The 19,788-nt window shown below is 41.8% G+C and overlaps 1 protein-coding gene across 5 annotated transcripts in view; it reads right to left on the bottom strand.

Annotated features, from left to right (window-relative positions):
* Positions 1 to 19,788, bottom strand: part of LOC117823602 (disheveled-associated activator of morphogenesis 1-like) — a 61,069-nt gene that overhangs the window by 1,670 nt on the left and 39,611 nt on the right. For 3 of the 5 annotated variants that reach the window (XM_034698831.1, XM_034698832.1, XM_034698833.1), the window contains exons 3-25: positions 19,281 to 19,370; positions 12,599 to 12,670; positions 11,884 to 11,978; positions 11,137 to 11,470; positions 10,907 to 11,017; positions 10,687 to 10,790; positions 10,401 to 10,467; positions 10,183 to 10,300; positions 9,054 to 9,192; positions 8,796 to 8,854; positions 8,503 to 8,690; positions 7,009 to 7,320; positions 6,818 to 6,925; positions 6,075 to 6,104; positions 5,716 to 5,813; positions 5,546 to 5,630; positions 4,047 to 4,153; positions 3,253 to 3,341; positions 2,885 to 3,053; positions 2,642 to 2,749; positions 1,759 to 1,819; positions 1,497 to 1,628; positions 194 to 364 (exon numbers count right to left, since the gene is read on the bottom strand). In XM_034698831.1, coding sequence (XP_034554722.1) covers positions 194 to 364; positions 1,497 to 1,628; positions 1,759 to 1,819; positions 2,642 to 2,749; positions 2,885 to 3,053; positions 3,253 to 3,341; positions 4,047 to 4,153; positions 5,546 to 5,630; positions 5,716 to 5,813; positions 6,075 to 6,104; positions 6,818 to 6,925; positions 7,009 to 7,320; positions 8,503 to 8,690; positions 8,796 to 8,854; positions 9,054 to 9,192; positions 10,183 to 10,300; positions 10,401 to 10,467; positions 10,687 to 10,790; positions 10,907 to 11,017; positions 11,137 to 11,470; positions 11,884 to 11,978; positions 12,599 to 12,670; positions 19,281 to 19,370 — 2,847 coding nt within the window. The remainder of the gene's footprint in view (positions 1 to 193; positions 365 to 1,496; positions 1,629 to 1,758; positions 1,820 to 2,641; positions 2,750 to 2,884; positions 3,054 to 3,252; positions 3,342 to 4,046; positions 4,154 to 5,545; positions 5,631 to 5,715; positions 5,814 to 6,074; positions 6,105 to 6,817; positions 6,926 to 7,008; positions 7,321 to 8,502; positions 8,691 to 8,795; positions 8,855 to 9,053; positions 9,193 to 10,182; positions 10,301 to 10,400; positions 10,468 to 10,686; positions 10,791 to 10,906; positions 11,018 to 11,136; positions 11,471 to 11,883; positions 11,979 to 12,598; positions 12,671 to 19,280; positions 19,371 to 19,788) is intronic. The other 2 variants (XM_034698834.1, XM_034698835.1) reach the window with 1 other exon arrangement.

The following is a 19,788-nucleotide window of genomic DNA, read 5'->3' as shown; positions in this document are numbered from 1 at the left end:
CCCCTGAGATGAGGACTGTAGCCTCTGTTTGTTGGGCGCTTAGACCGCTAGGCCATCAGCGCCCCGTACTGGAGTATATTTTAAATCACAATATTGTAATTGAATTAAAATCTTTGAGCCTTTTAATGACCAGTATTTGAACATTTTTAATAACATCTGTGTTTCTTTATGAAAACAGGGAATGACCACATACCTGCGCTTCCATCTTGGCCCTGCGCTCCTCTTCCTCTTTGCGTTTCCGCATGTTCTCGTTCTCCTGCTGAGCTTCAGCGAACGACTGCAGGAACTGGTCAAAGATGCCAAAGAACTCATCTGGCTGCATCTTACTGGCATCCTCGCCAAAGTGCTTTACTGCCCGGAGGAACTGCGGGAGCACAGAGAAAGGGGGCACACATGGAGGGGAACAGTGGATTAGATTTACAGCAGGACACAGTCAGGCCATGTTTTACTCACTCTATGACTGTTTTACAGGAGACTCATTAGGTCTCGCCCCCTTTGAAATAAGAACAGGGTACCAGTGTTCAGGCTTTGAAGCCTGTGTTAACCCAGATCTGACCGGCTACTGATTACAGCCGAGGCCAGAGACTGGAGCCAGGGCCCAAATTAAGACAACGTGTTTGTGGAGGATTTTCACAGTACATTAAAGTGGAGGACATCCAGATGTGACATCATGCTGAGAATATAGACCTTCTGCTCTTTACATCACATGCTGACTCCATCAGGTGCCTTTAACACAGCCAATTCAGAACTACATTTTTTGGTGTTCGAACTGCATTCAAATGATTAATTCCTCTCGACATTCAATACACTAAGGACACTGTTTTTAATATCTTGGTCTTCTTCTGCTATTTATTGTGCGCACTTGGGCCCCAACCAAGGAGCTGTTCACAGGGTTAGCATGTTCTCTACAGAGGATCACTGCACGCACTTTCAAATATTTAACAGCAGGACACTGTAAGTCAATGATTCACAGAAACTAAAGGTTGCCATGTGGGCAGCTAAGCAATTGGGTCAAAACAACACAAAAAGAATGCACAAAGAAAAACAATCTTCTGCTCCTGTACAAGTGTGGACAGATGAATAAATTCAACTTTTGGGTGTCAAGGTGACAAATCACTCAAACTGTCCCTCAGAAACGCTGCAAAGTAATTTGCTTTGAACTATTTATTCTTCTCTATTAAAACTTTCACAAAATGAAAAGTTGGGTCAGACATGACAGTGTAAAATGATACCCGACACTCTGTTCCTGCTTTCTCTTTTGACCTGCACACATGGCAGCGCGCAGGCCGACCAATAAAGCGCCGGCGCTGCTGCAGCAGGAAGCTGAAACACTTCACTCCCGCTGTTAGCTTTCCTCTAAAGGACGCTGATGAGGTCAACGTGGAGTGTAGAAACAGCTGCGCGGAAAGGAAATGAGCTGTGTGTGTACAGAAAGCGACAGTGGCTCTCTCTGGGTTGAAACAGTCGTGGGTGCAGCTGCAGCAGCGAAGACTTACCAGCTCCTTAGCCTCGGTGAGAGAGTCCTCCACGTCGGAGAAGCTGAAGCTGGCCACGGTGATGAACTGACTCACAACAGACACAAACTTATCACCCAGCTCCTGCGGTCTCTTCTTTTGGAAATCCAGCTCCTGTGAGTGACATTGATCCAGGAAGAGAAACATGAAAGGAGAGCTACGGCAGTGAAGCAGTAAATATAGTATGACAGCAGCAGTGATTCAGTGTTATGTCATGTATTATGTCATAGATCGTGTTACTCACACTCTCCACGCTTTTCAAGCCGCTTCGCAGGTTGTTGATATCTTTCTCCAGCTCAGTCATGCTACAAAACGACAGTGGTGGACAAAGTACACAGCTTCATTACTTAAGTCAAAGTATAGATACTCCAGGTCAAATATTACTCCAATACAAGTGAAAGTTGCTCTGTCAGATTATTACTTGAGTTAAAGTACTGAAGAACTTGCTTTTAAAAATACTGAAGTATTCAAATTATTTCTTTGAATATCTCAAAACGTTGTATTTTCCCAAAGCATGATGGCAGTCAAGAATACATAGGAGTACATTCTGTTACATTATGTTTATTTAGAAACCATTACTTCAAATCTCTTAAAACTATACCATGGAATAAAAACAGAAACTAAGTTACTCCAAGCACAGACAACTTAGTTTAAAATGTTCATCTGGAATGAAACAAATGTTATGTAGCTCAACACGCTTTCTCAGGTTGGACTATGAATGTTTGTATATTTGGGCAGAGTGGGAAACAGGGAGAACATTTCAAACGGTACGTATCATTCTTCATTTCAAAAACCTCTAACACGGGCTGAAGATATGGACATGGAAATTCATTAGCTGACTTCAAAGCTAAAGTAGTGAGTAACTAGAGCATTGATAGAAATGTAGTGGAGTAAAAAGTACAATAATTGTCTTCTGAATGTAGTGGAGTAAAAGTAATAAGTATCCCCCAAAAATAATACTCAAGTAAAGTACAGATACTCAGAAAAAGTCCTTAAGTTCAGTACTCAAGTAAATTTACTTTGTTACTGTCCACCACTGCAAAACGAGACAAGTGGTTGAATATAAATACAAAGAGTGAATTGGAAGCAAACAGGTGGTGGGTAAGTCAGGCTGCAGGTTCTCATACTTGACTTTGGCTGCGTCAGAGATGCTCTGCAGGTCCTCCTGGAACAACAGGACTTTGGGGTATTTTTTCTCCAGGATGGTGATCAGGTAGTGCAGGAGAGTGATGTTTCTGCAAACAAGAAGACACAATTGCTTTAAGGAGGCAGGCTCAGATATAAATGACCTCATGATGTTTGAGATTTATCAAATATCTTGTGCCAGATGTGACTTTGATGTACGTCACACTATTAAAAAGTGTTCTTACTTGTCAATACTGGATTTGGTGTCAGCGATTTTGTTGAGTGAAGACATCTTGAAGCCGTAAGCGTTCCCTCTCTGACCCTTGTTCATGAAGTTCCCAAAGGCCAGCACCACCTCCAGCAGCTGCTTCAGGTTTTTGCTGTGTAAAATATCCTTGGATGCTTTTGTCAGAGCTGAGACACACCAACATAAAGAAGAGTCATGTTTTTAGGTCATTGAGAGGTGCTTCACTGTGTTATTTTTAGAATTAGATAGCTGGGAAATCAAATAATAAAACATTTGAAATTGAATCATGTTGACAAAAGAAAAGAAAACTCTTTCTTCTTTATTAAAAAAAAAAGAAAGGAAAAACATGTTTGTGATTTCTCCCACCTTCTACTTTGGGTTTGAGCTCTGCTATCCTCTCAGCAAACTTCTTTTTAAAGTACAGAGACTGCAGCCTCTGCTGGTAGTGGTTTATTCTGGACAGGAGATGGAAAAAGCGTGTCAGAGAGGAATGAAAATAGCCCAGAAATAAGAATCATAAACAGGGAAATCCACAACTATAGACAAAAGCCATAAACATCGACATTGTGCTTTGGTGAAATAAAGCCAGCCTCCTTTGTGCTCGCTCATTGGGACATTCAAAGTTTGAGTTGAGGCTCTGAAGCTTATTTTTGGCAGTGTTTTTTATTTCAGCTTATAAAGGATTGACTCTGTGGCTAATGAAAGCCACAGTGACATCTGTCCTCCAGTCCGCTCTGTACTCTGAGGAAACTCTGAGGGAACAGCACGGGTCGGTAAATCATGAAACTAAAACAACACAGTCATTCTGTGTCACTGGCACTGAGGTGTCTGTACTCTGCTGTCTGCAGTGATGTAAGTTAATAAGCTTAGCTTGATGTGTGCTGTGTTTATTGTATGGATGCATTAAAGCAAAGGGGCCCAGTCACGACATGGTCTTTTGTTCCTTTTACCTTGAAGGACTACAACACTACTGACTCTCTCTATTCAACAACATGTTAAGAAGTAACGATGCACACAGTCAAGTGTTGTTCCTGACTCAATAGAAGCTAATGTGTCATTTTGTCTGGCTTCAATAAGAGGAACAATGTGTATTGTTGGTGAGCAGATGTGATCTGCAGAGCACCATGAGGCGACAGATAAGAAGAAACCCGATGAAGTACCTGCTCATCTCGTAGAAGAAGCGGTCAGGTTTGGCCATGCGGTCCAACTCATGTTTGTGCTCCTCCAAAAGATCCACATCGCTTTTCTCAGGGACGAACTTCAGCAGCTGATGAGGCAGAAACAAAGATTTGATTAACTAAACATGATAATGAACTATTCCTGGCTTTCTTACATATCATCAGGCTGATTGGTCAAAACCCCACAACAGCGGTGATTACTTCTGAATAGCAAGAGGGACAACCATAACATCAAATCGATCCACAGAAAGGAGTCCTGCACATTTCACCTCTGCCTGTTTGAGTTTAAAATGAGTTATAACAGTAAAGCAGGCTAATGTTAGGACTCTAACATGAATAAAATGTTGGGTATGAAATACCCACACATGGAGGTATCATCAACCATAAAATCTGAGGGATTATATCTTTCAAACTGCTTATCTTATTAGTTATTAACTGTATCAAAAAACACATTTAAATCAATACTTAGGGTCAACTTGTTTGTATATTTAGTTGTTAGCTGAGTAATACACAGGATAATGTATAATGAGTGTTTTCATTTTATTTAATAAATTTAATTTATTTATTTATTTAATTTTTGTTTGTTTTATTACATCAGTTCCATTACCATTTATCTATTTGGTTACTACTTTCTTTAAAACAGTGTATCTGATAATTTTGCAGAAGGAAACTGATTGATTATAATTTTCTTTGAATGCAGAGACAATGTTCATTGTTTTGTTAGGGGAAACAAAAAAGACGGACATTGTATTTTTGAACTGACATCACTGTATTTTGCTCTGATTGTGTCCCAAATAAAGAGATTTACAAATAAAGAGATTTATAAAAAAAAAAAGACATGGTCATGTCAGACCTATGGCACAATGTGTGTCACCGAGCACATAGTGGCCTGATAAAGTGTTGTTATTGAAAAATGTTACTTCATTTTAATAATAGAGGCAAACTTCCAGTCTCTTCAATAAAAGCACATTAGCACTATGAGGGTTTACTCGCTCAGAGAACATCAGGTTTCCCTTTTAAGTGCACTTCATTGCTTCCTAATCTCCCTACACTGTCTGATTTTAAGTTTCAAGTTTCAAGTATTCTCTTTGGTAAAACTGCCGACCTCTACCTGTGTCTGAGCAGCACTGCTCATGTGTGCTGTGTGGCTGCTGTAACCTGTGTGTATTGGTAATGGAATACAAAAATAAGAGGTTCCATGACGCAAATGAGCTGCTCGTGCAGGTGATTGGCCTCAGGTGTAAGGCTCACTTTTTGATTCAAATATTATGATGTAGCACTCCATTTTGTCAAGCTTTCAAAAATACTTTCTTTTCTCTTCACATCTAAACAAGAGATTTCAGCCCCCTCAAATCCTCCACCACCCTTACAAGGCGTGACAAGGTCTCTGGTTGACGTGACTTTTAAGAAATCAGCTTACTGACAAACTGTAATCTGGTGCATGTAAACACGCTGCATGAATGGAGACCATGTGACCCTACCTGCTCCAGCATGTCCTTCGGGAGATCCTCCTGTTCGTCCATGGTGAGGATGGCTCTCTTCATCTCCTCATTTGAGAGCTTCAGCCTGCAGCACACGGAACATGAGTCACATTTAAAATTCATCATAAGCTGAAACATCAGCAGAGTTTCAGACGCTGCATTAAACTCACCGCGAAAGAAGGATGTTGCAGTTTTGAGCTCGCCTGCCATCAATGACGGAGAGTTCTTTGACTTTTTTAGAGCCCAGCGTGTCGTCGTCTGCCTCTTTCTGTGAGCAGAGAGGTGGAGAAGTCAGAGAGCAACACTGGTATAACTTAAGGCTACTAACAGACACACAAATATGTAGATGACTCATATCCTAAATTATCATTGAAGAGTAAAAAACAGTCACGCAAACATGCAAGTCAGGAAACACAACTCTGGACTGAAGGTTTTTAATCTGTCATGCCGTCTAACGTAAACAGAAAGTCTGATTTAATTCATGAGAAGCAACTTTGTTAGACTGTGTGTCTTCTGTAGGAGCACTCACCTGTTTGCTGTTATTGATCATAAAGAAGTCCTAAAACGCAGGCAAGAAGCAGGGAAGATGTAAGCACTCATTAGAATAAGTAAAGCAGTTATGTGATTGCAGCCCATAAAAACAAACAGCAACATGAATCAAAAAGCTCATTCAGCACTTGGATCCGTCAGTAATGAAGTGAGCGGCAGTGGGACATGAGTGGGTGTTCATTTGATCAGTTTGAGCGTGCATGTTGCATGCTGTGCACATCAGACATCTGTCAGGTGAGTCTACATTTAGATTCGTCATGTTTCTGTGTAAACTAAATTTAGTAGAGTTACAAACATCTAATGAATCAATCATTTTGTACATCTCATTATGCCTGTTGGACATGCTTTGCTGCTTTTAGCTGGAACAAGCCTTGACAACACATGCTACTGATCATGAAAAACAGTCACTAAAAGAAGCTCTACAGTGAAAATAGTCAACTCTGAGCAGCTCACTCATGCATCTTCAATCACATATTGCAAATTAACAGTAATGGCATAAAACAGCATTGGATTAAAAGATGTTCAAGATGGCTCAGGCATGAAAGTTTTGCATCATTTGACTCCCAAATCTAACAGCAGTGCCTCCCCCTTTCCTTCAAATTTAGTAAAATGAAAGCAAGCTGCATCCTCAGCCACCCTCCCGCCCCATCAATCCCTTCCCCCCACCCCAATCTGGTACCAGAGGGCGACTTAATAGTGGAGTCAGCCACGCCTCCTCAGTACCTGCTGTCTCTGATAGGCAGAGAAGGTCTTCTCAATGTCCTCCAGATCCAGTATTTTGAAAACCTTGGCATCATCCACCTCCATCCACACAGTACCTTCCAGTTTATTCTGAGCAGGCGAGAAGAAAACTTGTTTTTAAAAATTGTAACACAAAACTGATCAATACATTCAAGACTTTTGCCTGTTCTCACCTCAGCTAGTTTGGCCCAGTTGAAAGACTTCAGCGGGTTGGCTGGCTGGGGAATGTTCTTCTGCATCAGAGAGGGCCCGAGAGGTGCTCCTGGAGGGGGAGGGATGCCTCCGATGGGTGGGCGTCCAGGAGGAGGTGGAGGACCACCAGGGGGAGGGGGTGGGGGAGGCGGAGGAGGCATCATGCCCCCAGGTGGCGGCGGGGGAGGTGGGACCATGCCTCTCATGCCTGGCATGGGTGGAGGGGGCACGGGACCACCTGGAGGACCCGGGGGCAGGGGAGGGCCTCCGGGAACAACGGCTGCTTGTCGCTGCTGGAGGAGAGGAGGAGGAAAGAAGCAGGGGAGGGTTGAACACTTTGCAGATCACACAGGGCAGGGAGATACTTTTAAAAGGGTCAAAATCAACAGAGTATCTACATAGGAATTAAATGCATTTTTATCAAATAATGAAACAATTAATGTGTTCTACCTTTTTTGTAACATATGACTTAGTATATATTAATGTGTGTGTATTTTGAATATTTTAGGACTTTAAATCTAACATACTGCACTCAAATTGCTCTGCATAACTGTGCCTAAGTTTTACTACTGATGCAATCAACAAATGAAGAAGCAGATTTATACACACGGAGGTGACAGCCTTAAATTGCTTCGTATATTGGCTAACTAAAGAGCCCCCCGACAAAGGAGGATTGGATCAGAATCATGGCGGAAATACATAACATGGAAAAGCTAACTTTTTCACTGAACCTACGTATGGACACGTTTGTTTGTTACTGGAACAAATGGCTGACTCACTTTAACGCACTGACTTATCAACAGAAAAACCTGTAAAAAAATTAAGAAAATGTCTGTTGTTGTGGTTGCATGGATGTGTGTGCGTGTGTGTATATGTGTACATATACTCTGTTGATGTTGACTGTATAGCCATAAGGAAGAAACATTTACAAAAGGAAGGAAATTAATCCTGTGCTAGGCTCATCTCCTCTAGTTATGTAAATAACACCAACAAAATCTATTGACCCTGTTGTTGTTGTTGTTGTTGTACAGAACTGTATTTCTGTTTGTCTGTGCCTTGTTTTCCAATCATTGTAAAATTCAATAAAAATAAAGTAAAAAAAAGAATTGCTTCGTAGATTTGCTTTTTACAGTGCCATGCATAAGTATTCAAACTCCTGTTTTTTCCACATTTGTGAGTGTTACAAACGGAAATTCAATTAAACTTATTTCCTTATTTATCGTTTGATTAACAAAGCAGTCAGAGCTTTGCATAACTTTCTTCTTCTAATTTTCAGTACCATCTATGATCTGTTTCTTCTTATCAAAATGATAGTTTGTTACATTTAAACCGCAGAGAATATATTTCAACTTGCAGTTGTAACATGTAAAGAATTTTAAAGGGGTTGAATTAGTTGCCTCATGAACTCTGCGGTTGCTCTGTTCAACAGTCAACAAGGTTTAATGTCACGGTTGGTATATAGAGAAACAACGTACTGTGCTGAGTTCGTGCAGTCGGACTGTGAGTTCGGCCACTTGCTGTTTGACATTCTTGTGCTCTGTGCTTTCCTTCTCCAGCTTCTCTTTCATCTTGTTAAGCGTCTGCATCATATCCTCCTTCTCTTGTGTCTTTGCATCACATTCACGTTCCTTTTTATCAAACTTCTGCTGCAACTCATGGTGCTCTGTGTTGAGAAGACAAAGGGATACACCTCGTTAACACTTAATACAATTTGGCCACCGACTTTAATGTACTACTCATTGAGGGTGAGTAATTCAGTCATACAAACCTTTCCTCATTTTCTCTGCCTGCTCTTTCCACTGTTTGACCTCATTCTCATTGACCAGCCTGCAGAGAGAGACACACATATAATCCACTACAGCTTCAACATGAATGACTCGGTTTTCTTAGAAACACTGTTGAGCACATGGCCTTGGTAACTTACAGGAAATACGAACACATCCTTCAATCTGACAGCTGTGTAATCTGTTCCATGCATTCGTTCATGTGTCAGTGTGTGTGTAGGGGGAATAATCGGGAGACTCACATCCGGACGACGTTCTTCACGTTAAAGTTCTCCAGTGGTGTGACGTCGGGGTCATGGCCTTTGTCGTTCTGCAAGACCATCTGCTGGACAATGCGGTCCAACAGCAGCCAGTACTGCACCGTGTTACCGCTCCTCTTATCTGAGGACAGAGGGAGACCGAGAGGTTGATTAGTCTTATTTGTTAAACAAAGTGATTGAGGTTAATATTCTCATTAGCAACATTAACATTAAAAGACTGTTACTATCAGACAGTATCCTTTCATTACTCTTTATTATTAAGCTGTGTTAAATTCTTGATTCTGATTCTTGCTTTTATCATATGAGCCAGTGAGAGCTTTTATGTACAGCACTTTGTGTTACAATGCCATTGTATGAAAAGCACTTTATAAATAAAGTCTGATTGATTGATTGATTGATCTACAACAAATACGCAGGCTAACATTTGAACTTGACTGAATTTAAATGTTCAATCTAATCTCAACTTGTCCTGCAAAGTAGAATCCCAACAGATTGAACAAAAGGGCTATGTGCATGATCCCTTACTGAACACTTATTTGCATTATGTTAAATGCATCATCACTTTTATTTCTACTCCTCTTTCTCACCAGCCCACACTCTATTAGTCTTATCTCCAGATGTAACACTCGTATATCTGTCGGAAGTGTAAATCACACTGTCAGTGGGTTCAAAGAATAACTGAGGAACTCTTTCTCAGAGAAGTAGGAGAGCCTCAAACAAGAAGGTTACTGGAGGAGTATTGAGGCTCTTTATTTTCAGGTGACACAACGTGGGAAAGCTGGCTAACTCCGATCAGGCGCTGCATTTTATGTTGGCTAACAACAGCCTCTTGCTTTGAGCATGTAGGGCTTTCACAGTCAGGCTGGGAATGTGCTTATCCAATTTCTGGCAGACCATTCAGGACAAAGTCAACAGCCTTATCTTTCTGGCGAGAAACCAGGATGTTCAGATGACTGACTATTTTGTGGAAGGATTACTCTTACCTTGCTTTGAGCCTTATTGTAGCGCAGGATCATTTTTATCTACTAACATCGTTCAATCCCACTTTACAGCACAAAGGAGTATGAAAAGCAAATGAGCTCTATAGTTTGCAGAACAGAAATGGACTCACGTGGCATGAGGAGACAGTGATGCAGGACAGACATAAAGTGCGGGTATGCATCAGTGTGGTTCATCTTCTTGCGTATGAGATCAAAAACTTGGCTGGCACTCTTTGTGTCTATATGTACCTGAAAGAAAAAAATGAAATGGTGAAACGACATCTTTGTGAGCATTAACTGTTCAAAACTCATGGAGACTAACGTCAACAAGCTATCTCTTCTGACTTACCGACTCAAAACGTTTTGACAAAGCCAGCTCGTCCTCGTTCCGCAGCATCTCAAAGTAGTCTAAATGTCTGAGAAGGAGAGAGGGAATTAAAGAGGCAGAAAAATATACGCTCTTTTTTTAATAACAACCACTAAAGAGGTTTCCTTGCTCAAACTTTGTGACCAAATTATTCTCTTATCTCTTTAATTTTGTGTCTTTTATCTGATTAACACACATTAGCTGGCCCACTGTCCAAGCTCCAGCTGCTTTTTGAATGTAGAAGGTGTCTCATTTTGTTGCATCTCACCTGTCTAATGTGGAGTTTTCATGAGAACGCAGCTTATCGATCACAGGCTGGATCCCCAACATGAGAAACTCGTATCGGAGATGGATACGAAACTCCACGCTTGTCTACATTTGGAAAAACAGAAGAAGTTTGTTAGCATAAATAAAGTGCAAACAATGTTTTTCCAAGTCTTCTGAGTGACCTTGTGGAGTGAAAGTAAGCTCCAATGCAGAAAACTCACCTCTCCAGCCCCCTGACTCAGCACCGCATTAATAAAGGACATGATGGCCGTTTTAAGGTTCACCTCATCCCTGTATCGCCCTGTACTCCGGTCCAGGTCGTTTATAAGAGTCTGAGGGATGACAGGTCATTACAGGTGTTAAAACATCTTTACACAACGTTGCTTTTTACTGACTATGTCTACCTGCACAAGATTTAAAATCACAGCTTTGTTCTGGACTCCCCCCCCACCTGAAATCTCGTCCTCTCGCAGGCAAAGCGTTGGTAGTGCAGCATGGCCTCCAGGATCTTTTTGTGTCCACCAGGGACGAGACACACAGCACCCATGATCTCCAGCACGGCCACCTTGGTCTTGATGTTCTCTGTGGCCAGGCTCTGAGCGATGATGTTGATACTCTCAGTGTGCGAGAGGACGTGGGCACGGCCCTGTGAGTTGTTCATGAGAGCTTTGATGCAGCCGATCAGAGATGTGTGGATCTGCGATTCGGTGGTCTCGTAGTCCATACTCTTCAGGAAGTTAAGGATGCATGTGAGGCCGTCCAGGTCGATGAAACGTGTTACGAACCTGAAAGAGGGCAAGCAAGAGGAGATCAATTTAGTTTAGGGACAGATTTATTGAAATGTTTCTGATATTACTTCCTTTTAACTGGAAATATAATACTTATAATGCATACATTTGCTGCAGTAAAACTATAGTATGAAATGCTTCATAGCTAAATGTTAGCTTAGTAAATGTTTGTCTGAGTCAGATACCCCTGATTGTAAATTCAAGTCAAGGAACACTTTTAATGACACAGCAATGCCCTATGAAGCTGCTTTTATTCTGAAAGGACGCATTTACATAAAGTTGAGAGCGACTGAAATGACTGACAGACGAGGTTAGAGGAGGGAGAACAAGAGGAAAATAGGTGGCATTTAACCGCAGGGACAGGGAGAAGATAAGAAGATGAAACTGTGCGGAATGAGGTTTCAGTCTACCTCATAGGTTGAGTTCTCAGAGCGGTCTTCAAGCTCTCGATGGTTTTGTTCCTCTCTTCCTCATCCTCTTTCTCCAGAGCGAGGAGCGTTGTTCTCTGGTGGAATAGAGATGGCACATAATAAAGATCTGATTCTGGGACACAATTTAACATAAAACATGAAGCTCATTTCTTAATTTATGTTCATTTTGGCGCCCCCTGTGGATAAAGTGCTACATCTCATCTTTTGGACGATTTGTCCTTGACATAAGTAGGAAATGTATCCCGTTTCCTTTCACAGTTAAACACATAACTCACTTTGTGTATTTGCAGTGGAACATGTATAAAAAAGCAGTTTCTGCAGTGGGCTGTGACTGACTCTGTCTGACACTCACCCTGCGGCGGACGTTTCAGGCATTAACGATATGATTAACAAATAAACATTCATATCATTTGCTTTTGCAGCTTATAAAGTGGCAACAATATAAATGTCAGTCTGTTTCATGACCAGCCAAACATTCCTCACTGCAGCTTTATTGACACTTATCATTAGTGTTGACAGGCTTCTTGGCTCACTTCTACTCGTTTCATTCAGTTTAAAGTAACTTTCTTTTCAGGCCCTGAGTTTGAAATACAAAATCAGAGCAGCAACAGAGATGTGGTCTTTCTTCAGAGACTACTTTATGACAGTTTTCATTTTAAAACAAAAGGAAAACAAGGTTTGAGTTAGGACTTACAGCTGCCATTGAATTGAGCTGATCAATGTAGTATTCAGGCCAACTAGTTGCACTTTTATTTTCTTCTTGTTCCTGAAAAACAGAGAAAAAAAAGAGTGTTAGTGATGCTTTGTAACACTTTGTAGGTTTTCTTTGCAAAGAACTTCACATAGTGGTGCAGGGAATATGAGATTAGCTAATGACGGGCTTATCCTTGGCTTATGAAGATTTTACATGGATTATTGGAACATGTTAGGTAAGAACATGGTCTTGAAATGAACATTTTAGAGTCACATGGAGGTGAAAAGTTGATGCATGACTGTACCTCATGTTTGAATGCATTAAAAGTTAAAAAACAAATGGAAAACTTTATGTTTTCGGTTTCCAGATTGATAACCTTAAAACACACAAACATGGACAAACACACGTGGATTAGGGACTCAAGGCATAAATAGCTACGAGACAAAAATGGAGCAAGAACTCCAAAGTAGGGCGACACAGATCTCCGGTCTGTTTCACCATGGCTGAGTTTGAGGAGGTGGTGAGAAGTACTGAAAAAAAAGAGAGCCCAGCTGCTTGAGAAAATCATGAGAGATTAGCAAATGAATGTTAAAACTGTGGATTGGGGTCATTCTCTGGCTTATGCTGAGATTAATGGCCTGACAGGCACGTTTGTATTAAAAGTAAAAGAAAAAACTGGAGGACATTTCCGAGGTGATTGAATTGTGTAACTCAAGGGGAAACACTGAGGAGAAAATGACTTGACCATAAACTTGGCTTGCACAGAAAAGCCCCCCCAGCTTTCATTTTAACCCCCGCTCCATTAAGCACAAGCGAGCTGTGACCATCAGAAACTAATTGGGCGTCAGTTAATAAAATGGCCGGCAGAGACTTGGCTGCTCGGGGCAGAAACTGCAGGCCTTGGCTGGTCTGCAAGGATCGTGCAGTGACAGGAAGGTCTGATCCTGCTGTTCCACTCTAGATCTGTGCCAGTCTGGCCGGGCGGGTGCTGGAAGAAGTTCAGTCCATTAGTGGAGCAGAGGTGGGACCACTTACTGTAGCATCTTAAGGAACTCATTTTTCAGAACAGAGGCCAGCAATCTTCAAACACTGAGATTTTCCTGGTTTATTTAGGGTCGTGATGGGAGAGGAAATTTAGGGGTGTATTCCTGGAAGTCTGTTTCTTCCCACATTTGACAAAGTAAAGATCAAAGACTCAATTGGAAACAGGAATTAATCTCAGTTTTTAGGCGTACAAGAACATGAAAGAGAAGTTAAGTTACAGCTCTGTAACTCTCAAAACTTAAAGGATTTTTTTTCTGGATGAAATCTGAAACCCAATTCCAAAATCTCTGCTAACAACCGAGTCGGTAAATCTGCTTCCTGGCAGATGATAAAGCCTAAAAGAGAGCTGACCAGAAGGAGGAAGAAGATTGATTCTCTGCAGCGTGATTTCATCAGTGCCAGTGCCAGGCCAAACCAAACAGCTCTGGCTTTGACTGACTTATCTCCTCCTGGCCTGCCTGACGTGGGCTGACAGTGCCCTGATAATGACCTGAGCAGCCAGATGAACGACAACAATGAGTGAGGACAGTAATTAGAACATCGTTTCAATCAGAACAACTAATTCCACGATGACCCACACTGAAACCTTGTCTGGAATCTGAGAGCAACAAATCACAACGGTACTACTGATGTGATCATGCCGGTTCATGTCTTTATGAAGCCAAAGTTTCTGTCTTTTTAACTTGGTGCATACGGTCCATTTTTGCCATTCAGTTTGGACATTTACTGTGCTGCTTCATTAGAGATGACAGTTTTTGTTGAAATTGGAATATGGATTTTAATTTCACAGTATAATATTATTGTATTTTGCTCCTGGCAACCCTGATAATAACCCCACATTCCTCCTTATCAGCCCAAGCCCTCCTCCCGCACACACACAAAAGCTGCACCTGTGAAGTGAAGCCTTCCTGTTTGCTTTGGACAACCGACTGCTTCCTTTGCCTCACTGCTCCACACACACTCTTTCCCTCATGAGTTGTATCTGTCTGGGATGGGGCCAGAGCCTGCTGCCGAGTCAGCAATATTGATGTCTCTCCTTTCCGCCCTCCTCCTGCAGGTCGATGCGGCGTAAAGATTGGGACTCATCTAAAACCTCCTCTACCTTCTCAAACAGAAATGAGCCTCTGAGGCCGAACAGTGGCAAAATAACTTTCTTAGAACTTATGAGGGAGCTTCAAATGAGGTCATTAATTGGGACATAGCAGAAACAAGAGCATGCACTGAGCTGTTTTCATCTCCTCACCAGCATTTGCCTTGTTAATGTCAGCCAGTGGACACTGCATGAAGCCAGATTAAACCAGAAGTGCATCAACAACACATAAAATCAGTTGTCAGTCAAATCCATCGTGGCTTGTTTGTAGCTTTGTGGGCCTCTGTCATTTCTATTGACTCATAATACATTATATAAACACACATAGGTATATTTCTACATTCACCCTGAAAATACATCACTGACCACACAAATCTTTACAGGAATAGTTAAGCACCTTAGAAAATATGCTTGGAAGCTTTCTCTTAAAGCTAACCCAGTTAGCTAAGCCTGAAGACTGCAAGCAGGAGGAAAACAGCTAGCCTGGCTCCGTCCCAATGGCAACAAAGTCCACCTAACAGCACAACCAAAGCTCATTAATCATAACACTCTATCTTGTTTAATTTATACACAAATGTAGAGTAAGAGTTGAGATACAGCTTCACTGGGAGTAATATGCAGGACTATTTATTGGCACAGTGAGTATTACCCCAAGCCTTGATACAAGATCCTCTTATCGGATTCTTAGGAATATTCTCATTCACTGACTTTCCAAAATGTTGAACTGTTCCTTTAGTGAGACTGAATTCTGTTATACCATGATTATTTGACACCCCATTAACAACTTTCTATTTACTCTCTTGACTGATAACGGGGGCGGCTGTGGCTCAGTGGGTAGAGTCGGTCGTTTACCAATCGTATGGTTGGCGGTTCGATCTCAGCTCCGGCAGTCACATGCCGAAGTGTCCTTGAGCAAGACTCTGAACCCCGAATTGCTCCCTCTGTTGTTCAGAGGTGTGTGAATGTGAACAAATGAGATTAGCTGATGGTCCCTACTGTAACAGCCTCGACCGTCAGTGAGTGAATGGGTGAATGTGACTAGTAGTATAAAAGGTGTAAAAGCGGTTTTAAGTGGTCAGAAAGGCTAGAAAAGCACTATATAAGTACGAGTGAATTTATCATTTACCATAACAAAAAAATTTTTTCAAGTATGAAATTTGGGACTCAAGATTTCTTTTATCAAACCAGCAAATATTCTGTACCTGAGATGCCTTTCTGCAGCTGAGTTGCTAGCCTGTGCTGCACACTGACATGCCAGCTGTGCCTCTATCACACCAAGCGGCAATCCTTGTTGATTAAAAGAAAAGCAAATACACGTAAATGCAAAAAACTGCAGTTCCTCGAGCATCCACTTGAGGCAGGCTACAAAAGCCAAGGACCCTTGATAGGGTCTCATATTAAAAAGCCCATTTTAGAGCAGAATTAAACATGCCTGCTTCAAAATTGGTTTTCATCTCTTTGCCCTGTTCCTTTATTCATGAAAGGGGAGAATTCTCTCATTCATTCTGATCACATCAAGGCTGCATAATCAACTCCTCCTCTGTCAGTTTCCAGAGCAATCAGAGGTTAGCTGGAGTCAGCATTTCCAATATGGCAACCACCATCACTTCATCGCTTCATAATGCCTCTTCAGAAACCACTGGCTGACACCGCTGAGACTCCACAAGAGTCCATGTTTTATACATTCGGCGCTCTAAACCCACACACTCCTGACCTCTAGTTCTCAACCTGATGTGGGAAAAGATGGAAACACTTGTAAAGCCAGTCTTCATGTTAGTCAGAACAGAATATCCTACACAAATATCAGCAAAGCATCCGCCAAGCTGAGTGCTGACGGTTGAGTTTTCCTGCATGTGGAGGAGGGAGAGGAGGAGCAGCTGACAGTCCTTTTATCACAGAGAGAAGGCATAATGAAATGTGACTCGGCCACAGAGGACTATGTTAGTATGTTGTGGCTACATAGACGCCTTAATATGACAGGTGTGTTATCAGAAAAGACATGACTCCAGAGAAAGCCTACCTGTTATTCTATCAAGGAGGATAAAACAATCAGACTTGGAGCTCGCAGGTCACAAGGAGTATTTTATAACTCTGAACACTCTCTTCTGTGTCAGTGGATGTTCTAATTGTTACACTCCCTCTACACATGACTATTTTTAAATCCACCTTGTGTAACATTCATGTAAATGAATCCTCCTCACAGGTTCCTGATCAGGCAGCACGGACGTTTTGGTGTTTTAATAAGGAACGTGACAGTCACTGAAAATAAACACAAGACTACTCCTTGTTGTGTTGGAGTGCTCTGCTTGAAACGTTAGCTGCGTTTTGTGCACTATGTTCGACAGTAGAATTTGTTTACCACATTACACACTCTTCTATATACCGATGAATGCCAAAGCTTTTCTAAAATGTTCATCGACTGCGTGTAAACGTTCAGTGTGTTTCAAAAACGTTCCTCTCTGATCTGCAGAGGAGCGAGCTTTGAGAGCTCTGCATCTCTTTAGCCAAAGTTCTGTTGATACCAATAATACCAGGAGGTGTGGGAGGTCCGGTGCAGAGGCCTTAACATGTCAACATTTCACAACATGCTCTTAAAAAGAACAGTTGCATAAAAAAAATACGGAACCAGGAGGAGTAGCATAGATGGGATCATAGTGGAAAGGATCAGCTGTGAAAAAAACCACTCACGACCCAGTTTAGAATAACAGAGGAACCTCAGGTCAAGTGCATAAGAGGGAGAGTTTCTCCTGATGGTTTTCTGGGGAGAAAGATTTTTGCATATATGATGACAAAAGCATGTTGCATCATTTCTCTGGGAATTTCTTATGGTCTATGGGGTTTGAGCAGCGAACTGTGGGTTGCTTGAGTTCATTTTCTAGTCAGATTATTATCCCCTTGTCATTCTTTCTCTGTCTCCTTCCATTTACAATCAGCCTTTTACAGTATGCCACCTTATACTGTGATGGCAAATAGGGATGCACCGATTTCTTGGCCAAAACCAAAAAACCGAAACACCGAAATAAATTCTTATGCCAATTATTAGTTGGGAGACCGGGACAGTTGTAACATTTCACACCATGGATTTGAGATTAAGCCATGCATTTTCTGTTTGTGTTGCACAGGCATGTTCTAGGCCATTTATTATCAGACACTTGAAGCTAGTTTGTATAGCAGTTTGAACACACTGGGTTAAAAGAGCTCAAAGTTATAGACAGAAATGTCAAAAATGTTACAGCTGTCCCCGGTCTCCCCTAGCGTTGCATTTATGGCTCTGCCTGTGTGCTAACCTCACTAAAATCAATGATCTCATTGAACATATCAGACAACGAGGGTGCATGACCCTCATCTGGTTCAGAGACGAGTCCTTTTTTCTTCGTTCTGTATAGAGGCCTGGATCATTTCTCGTGTGTGCTGCTTTATTCCCACATCCAAGTAATGATCTTTATAACGCGGATCAAGTACAGTCACGATGAAGTGCAGAGGATCCAAATAGATTTCAGTGAAACGTGTGCTGACAGACTCTAAGAGCGTACTTTTCATTGTTTTCACTCCATGGTCCGTCTCAACCTCTTTGCTTAGAAGACGCTTTAGTGCTGCAGTTAAAGGAATAACGGATGCAGACATGTTGGCTCTTATCCAGACAAGCGCGTACTGGCCACAGTTTTTGCTTGCATCATCACAACATTCTGTTTCGGCTGTGTTGTTTCGGTGATAAAAGTATTTCAGCAGAAAACCGAATATGCACTTTTGGGACATTTTCGGTGGCCGAATTTTCGGTGCATCTCTAATTATCCCCTTGTCATTCTTTCTCTGTCTTTTTCCTTTTACAATCAGCCTTTTGAAGTATGCCACCTTATACTGTGATGGCCAATCAATAGAATAAACTTACCTAATCCCAACATTCAGTCAAATGGGGATTTGCACCTTTTACAGAGTAGAATTTGAGCACTATTATCACTACTGAGAATTTCAAGGTGCCTTGAACCAGGGATCTCAGAATCTCAAAGCCGTAATGATAACATCTAAATCAACCTAGATCTAGTCCATTTAGGAAATGCAAGAGACAAAAACAAATCTTACAATTGCTACACCCATCATTGCTGAAAATCTATCTTTATTGAGGAGTACATCCAAATTCTAATCCTTGTTTTTCCTTCCCAGACTTGCAGGACTTATTACAAACCCTGGGAGAAAGACCGACATCGTTTGCTTCAGGCGTTATGGATCATTCGGTATTATGTCCTGAATTTTAACGTGCGTCTATTTTTCATTTCATTTGTGGTTGACACACCTGACATCCAGAATGAAAAAATAATCACCCACATTCCTCTGATACTGTACTCAGACGACCGCTCACATGCTCGAGCCTGTTGTGAGGAGAGATACTGAGGTACGGCTCTTGAAAGTGCACAGCTTCAGGTATCAACAAATCACAGGGGAGAGATCGCACGAACTTGGCAGCTCGGGATGAGCAGCCAGTCCTGTTGGCAGCGAGCGTGTGGAGGCTGATGTGAGGTTTGACATAATTCACAGTGAGAGTCTTAGTACCTTCTTTTTGCTGCAGTAGATCTGCCATTTCTTCTCTGCGGGCAGAGCGAACATGGCCTCCCTGTGTTTCTCGGAGAGGTCGAGCTCATCCTGCAGAGAGAGGGGGAAAAAATAGACAAGGTTAGAAAATGCCGGCGAGGAGGAACTACAGTTTCCACACAATCTTTCATTGGTGACTGCACAGAGGAGATCATCATTCCCATAACAAGCTGCATGAGCTATCAACCATCAACGCTGCAAATGTAGATAACCACATATAAATCAATTCTGTGTTTTCAAAACAAAACCATGTGCACTAGGAAGTTGCATCACAGCTCTGCTCTTCATTCAGAATTTGTTTGTGCTAAATCTCTTCATATCAGCACCCTGCTCCTGTCGTAAATCCAACAGGACTGTGAATCAGATCACATGTCTCGCAGACTTTGGACGTGTTAGTAATGGAGGGAGGAAGATAAGGAGTGGCCTGTCTGCCTGACATGTGGTAACAAACATCTGGAGACAACATGGG

This window comes from Notolabrus celidotus, chromosome 13 (assembly GCF_009762535.1).
Source record: "Notolabrus celidotus isolate fNotCel1 chromosome 13, fNotCel1.pri, whole genome shotgun sequence".
Classification (NCBI taxonomy): Eukaryota; Metazoa; Chordata; class Actinopteri; order Labriformes; family Labridae; genus Notolabrus; species Notolabrus celidotus.
This window is presented reverse-complemented; position numbering and strand designations above follow the sequence as displayed.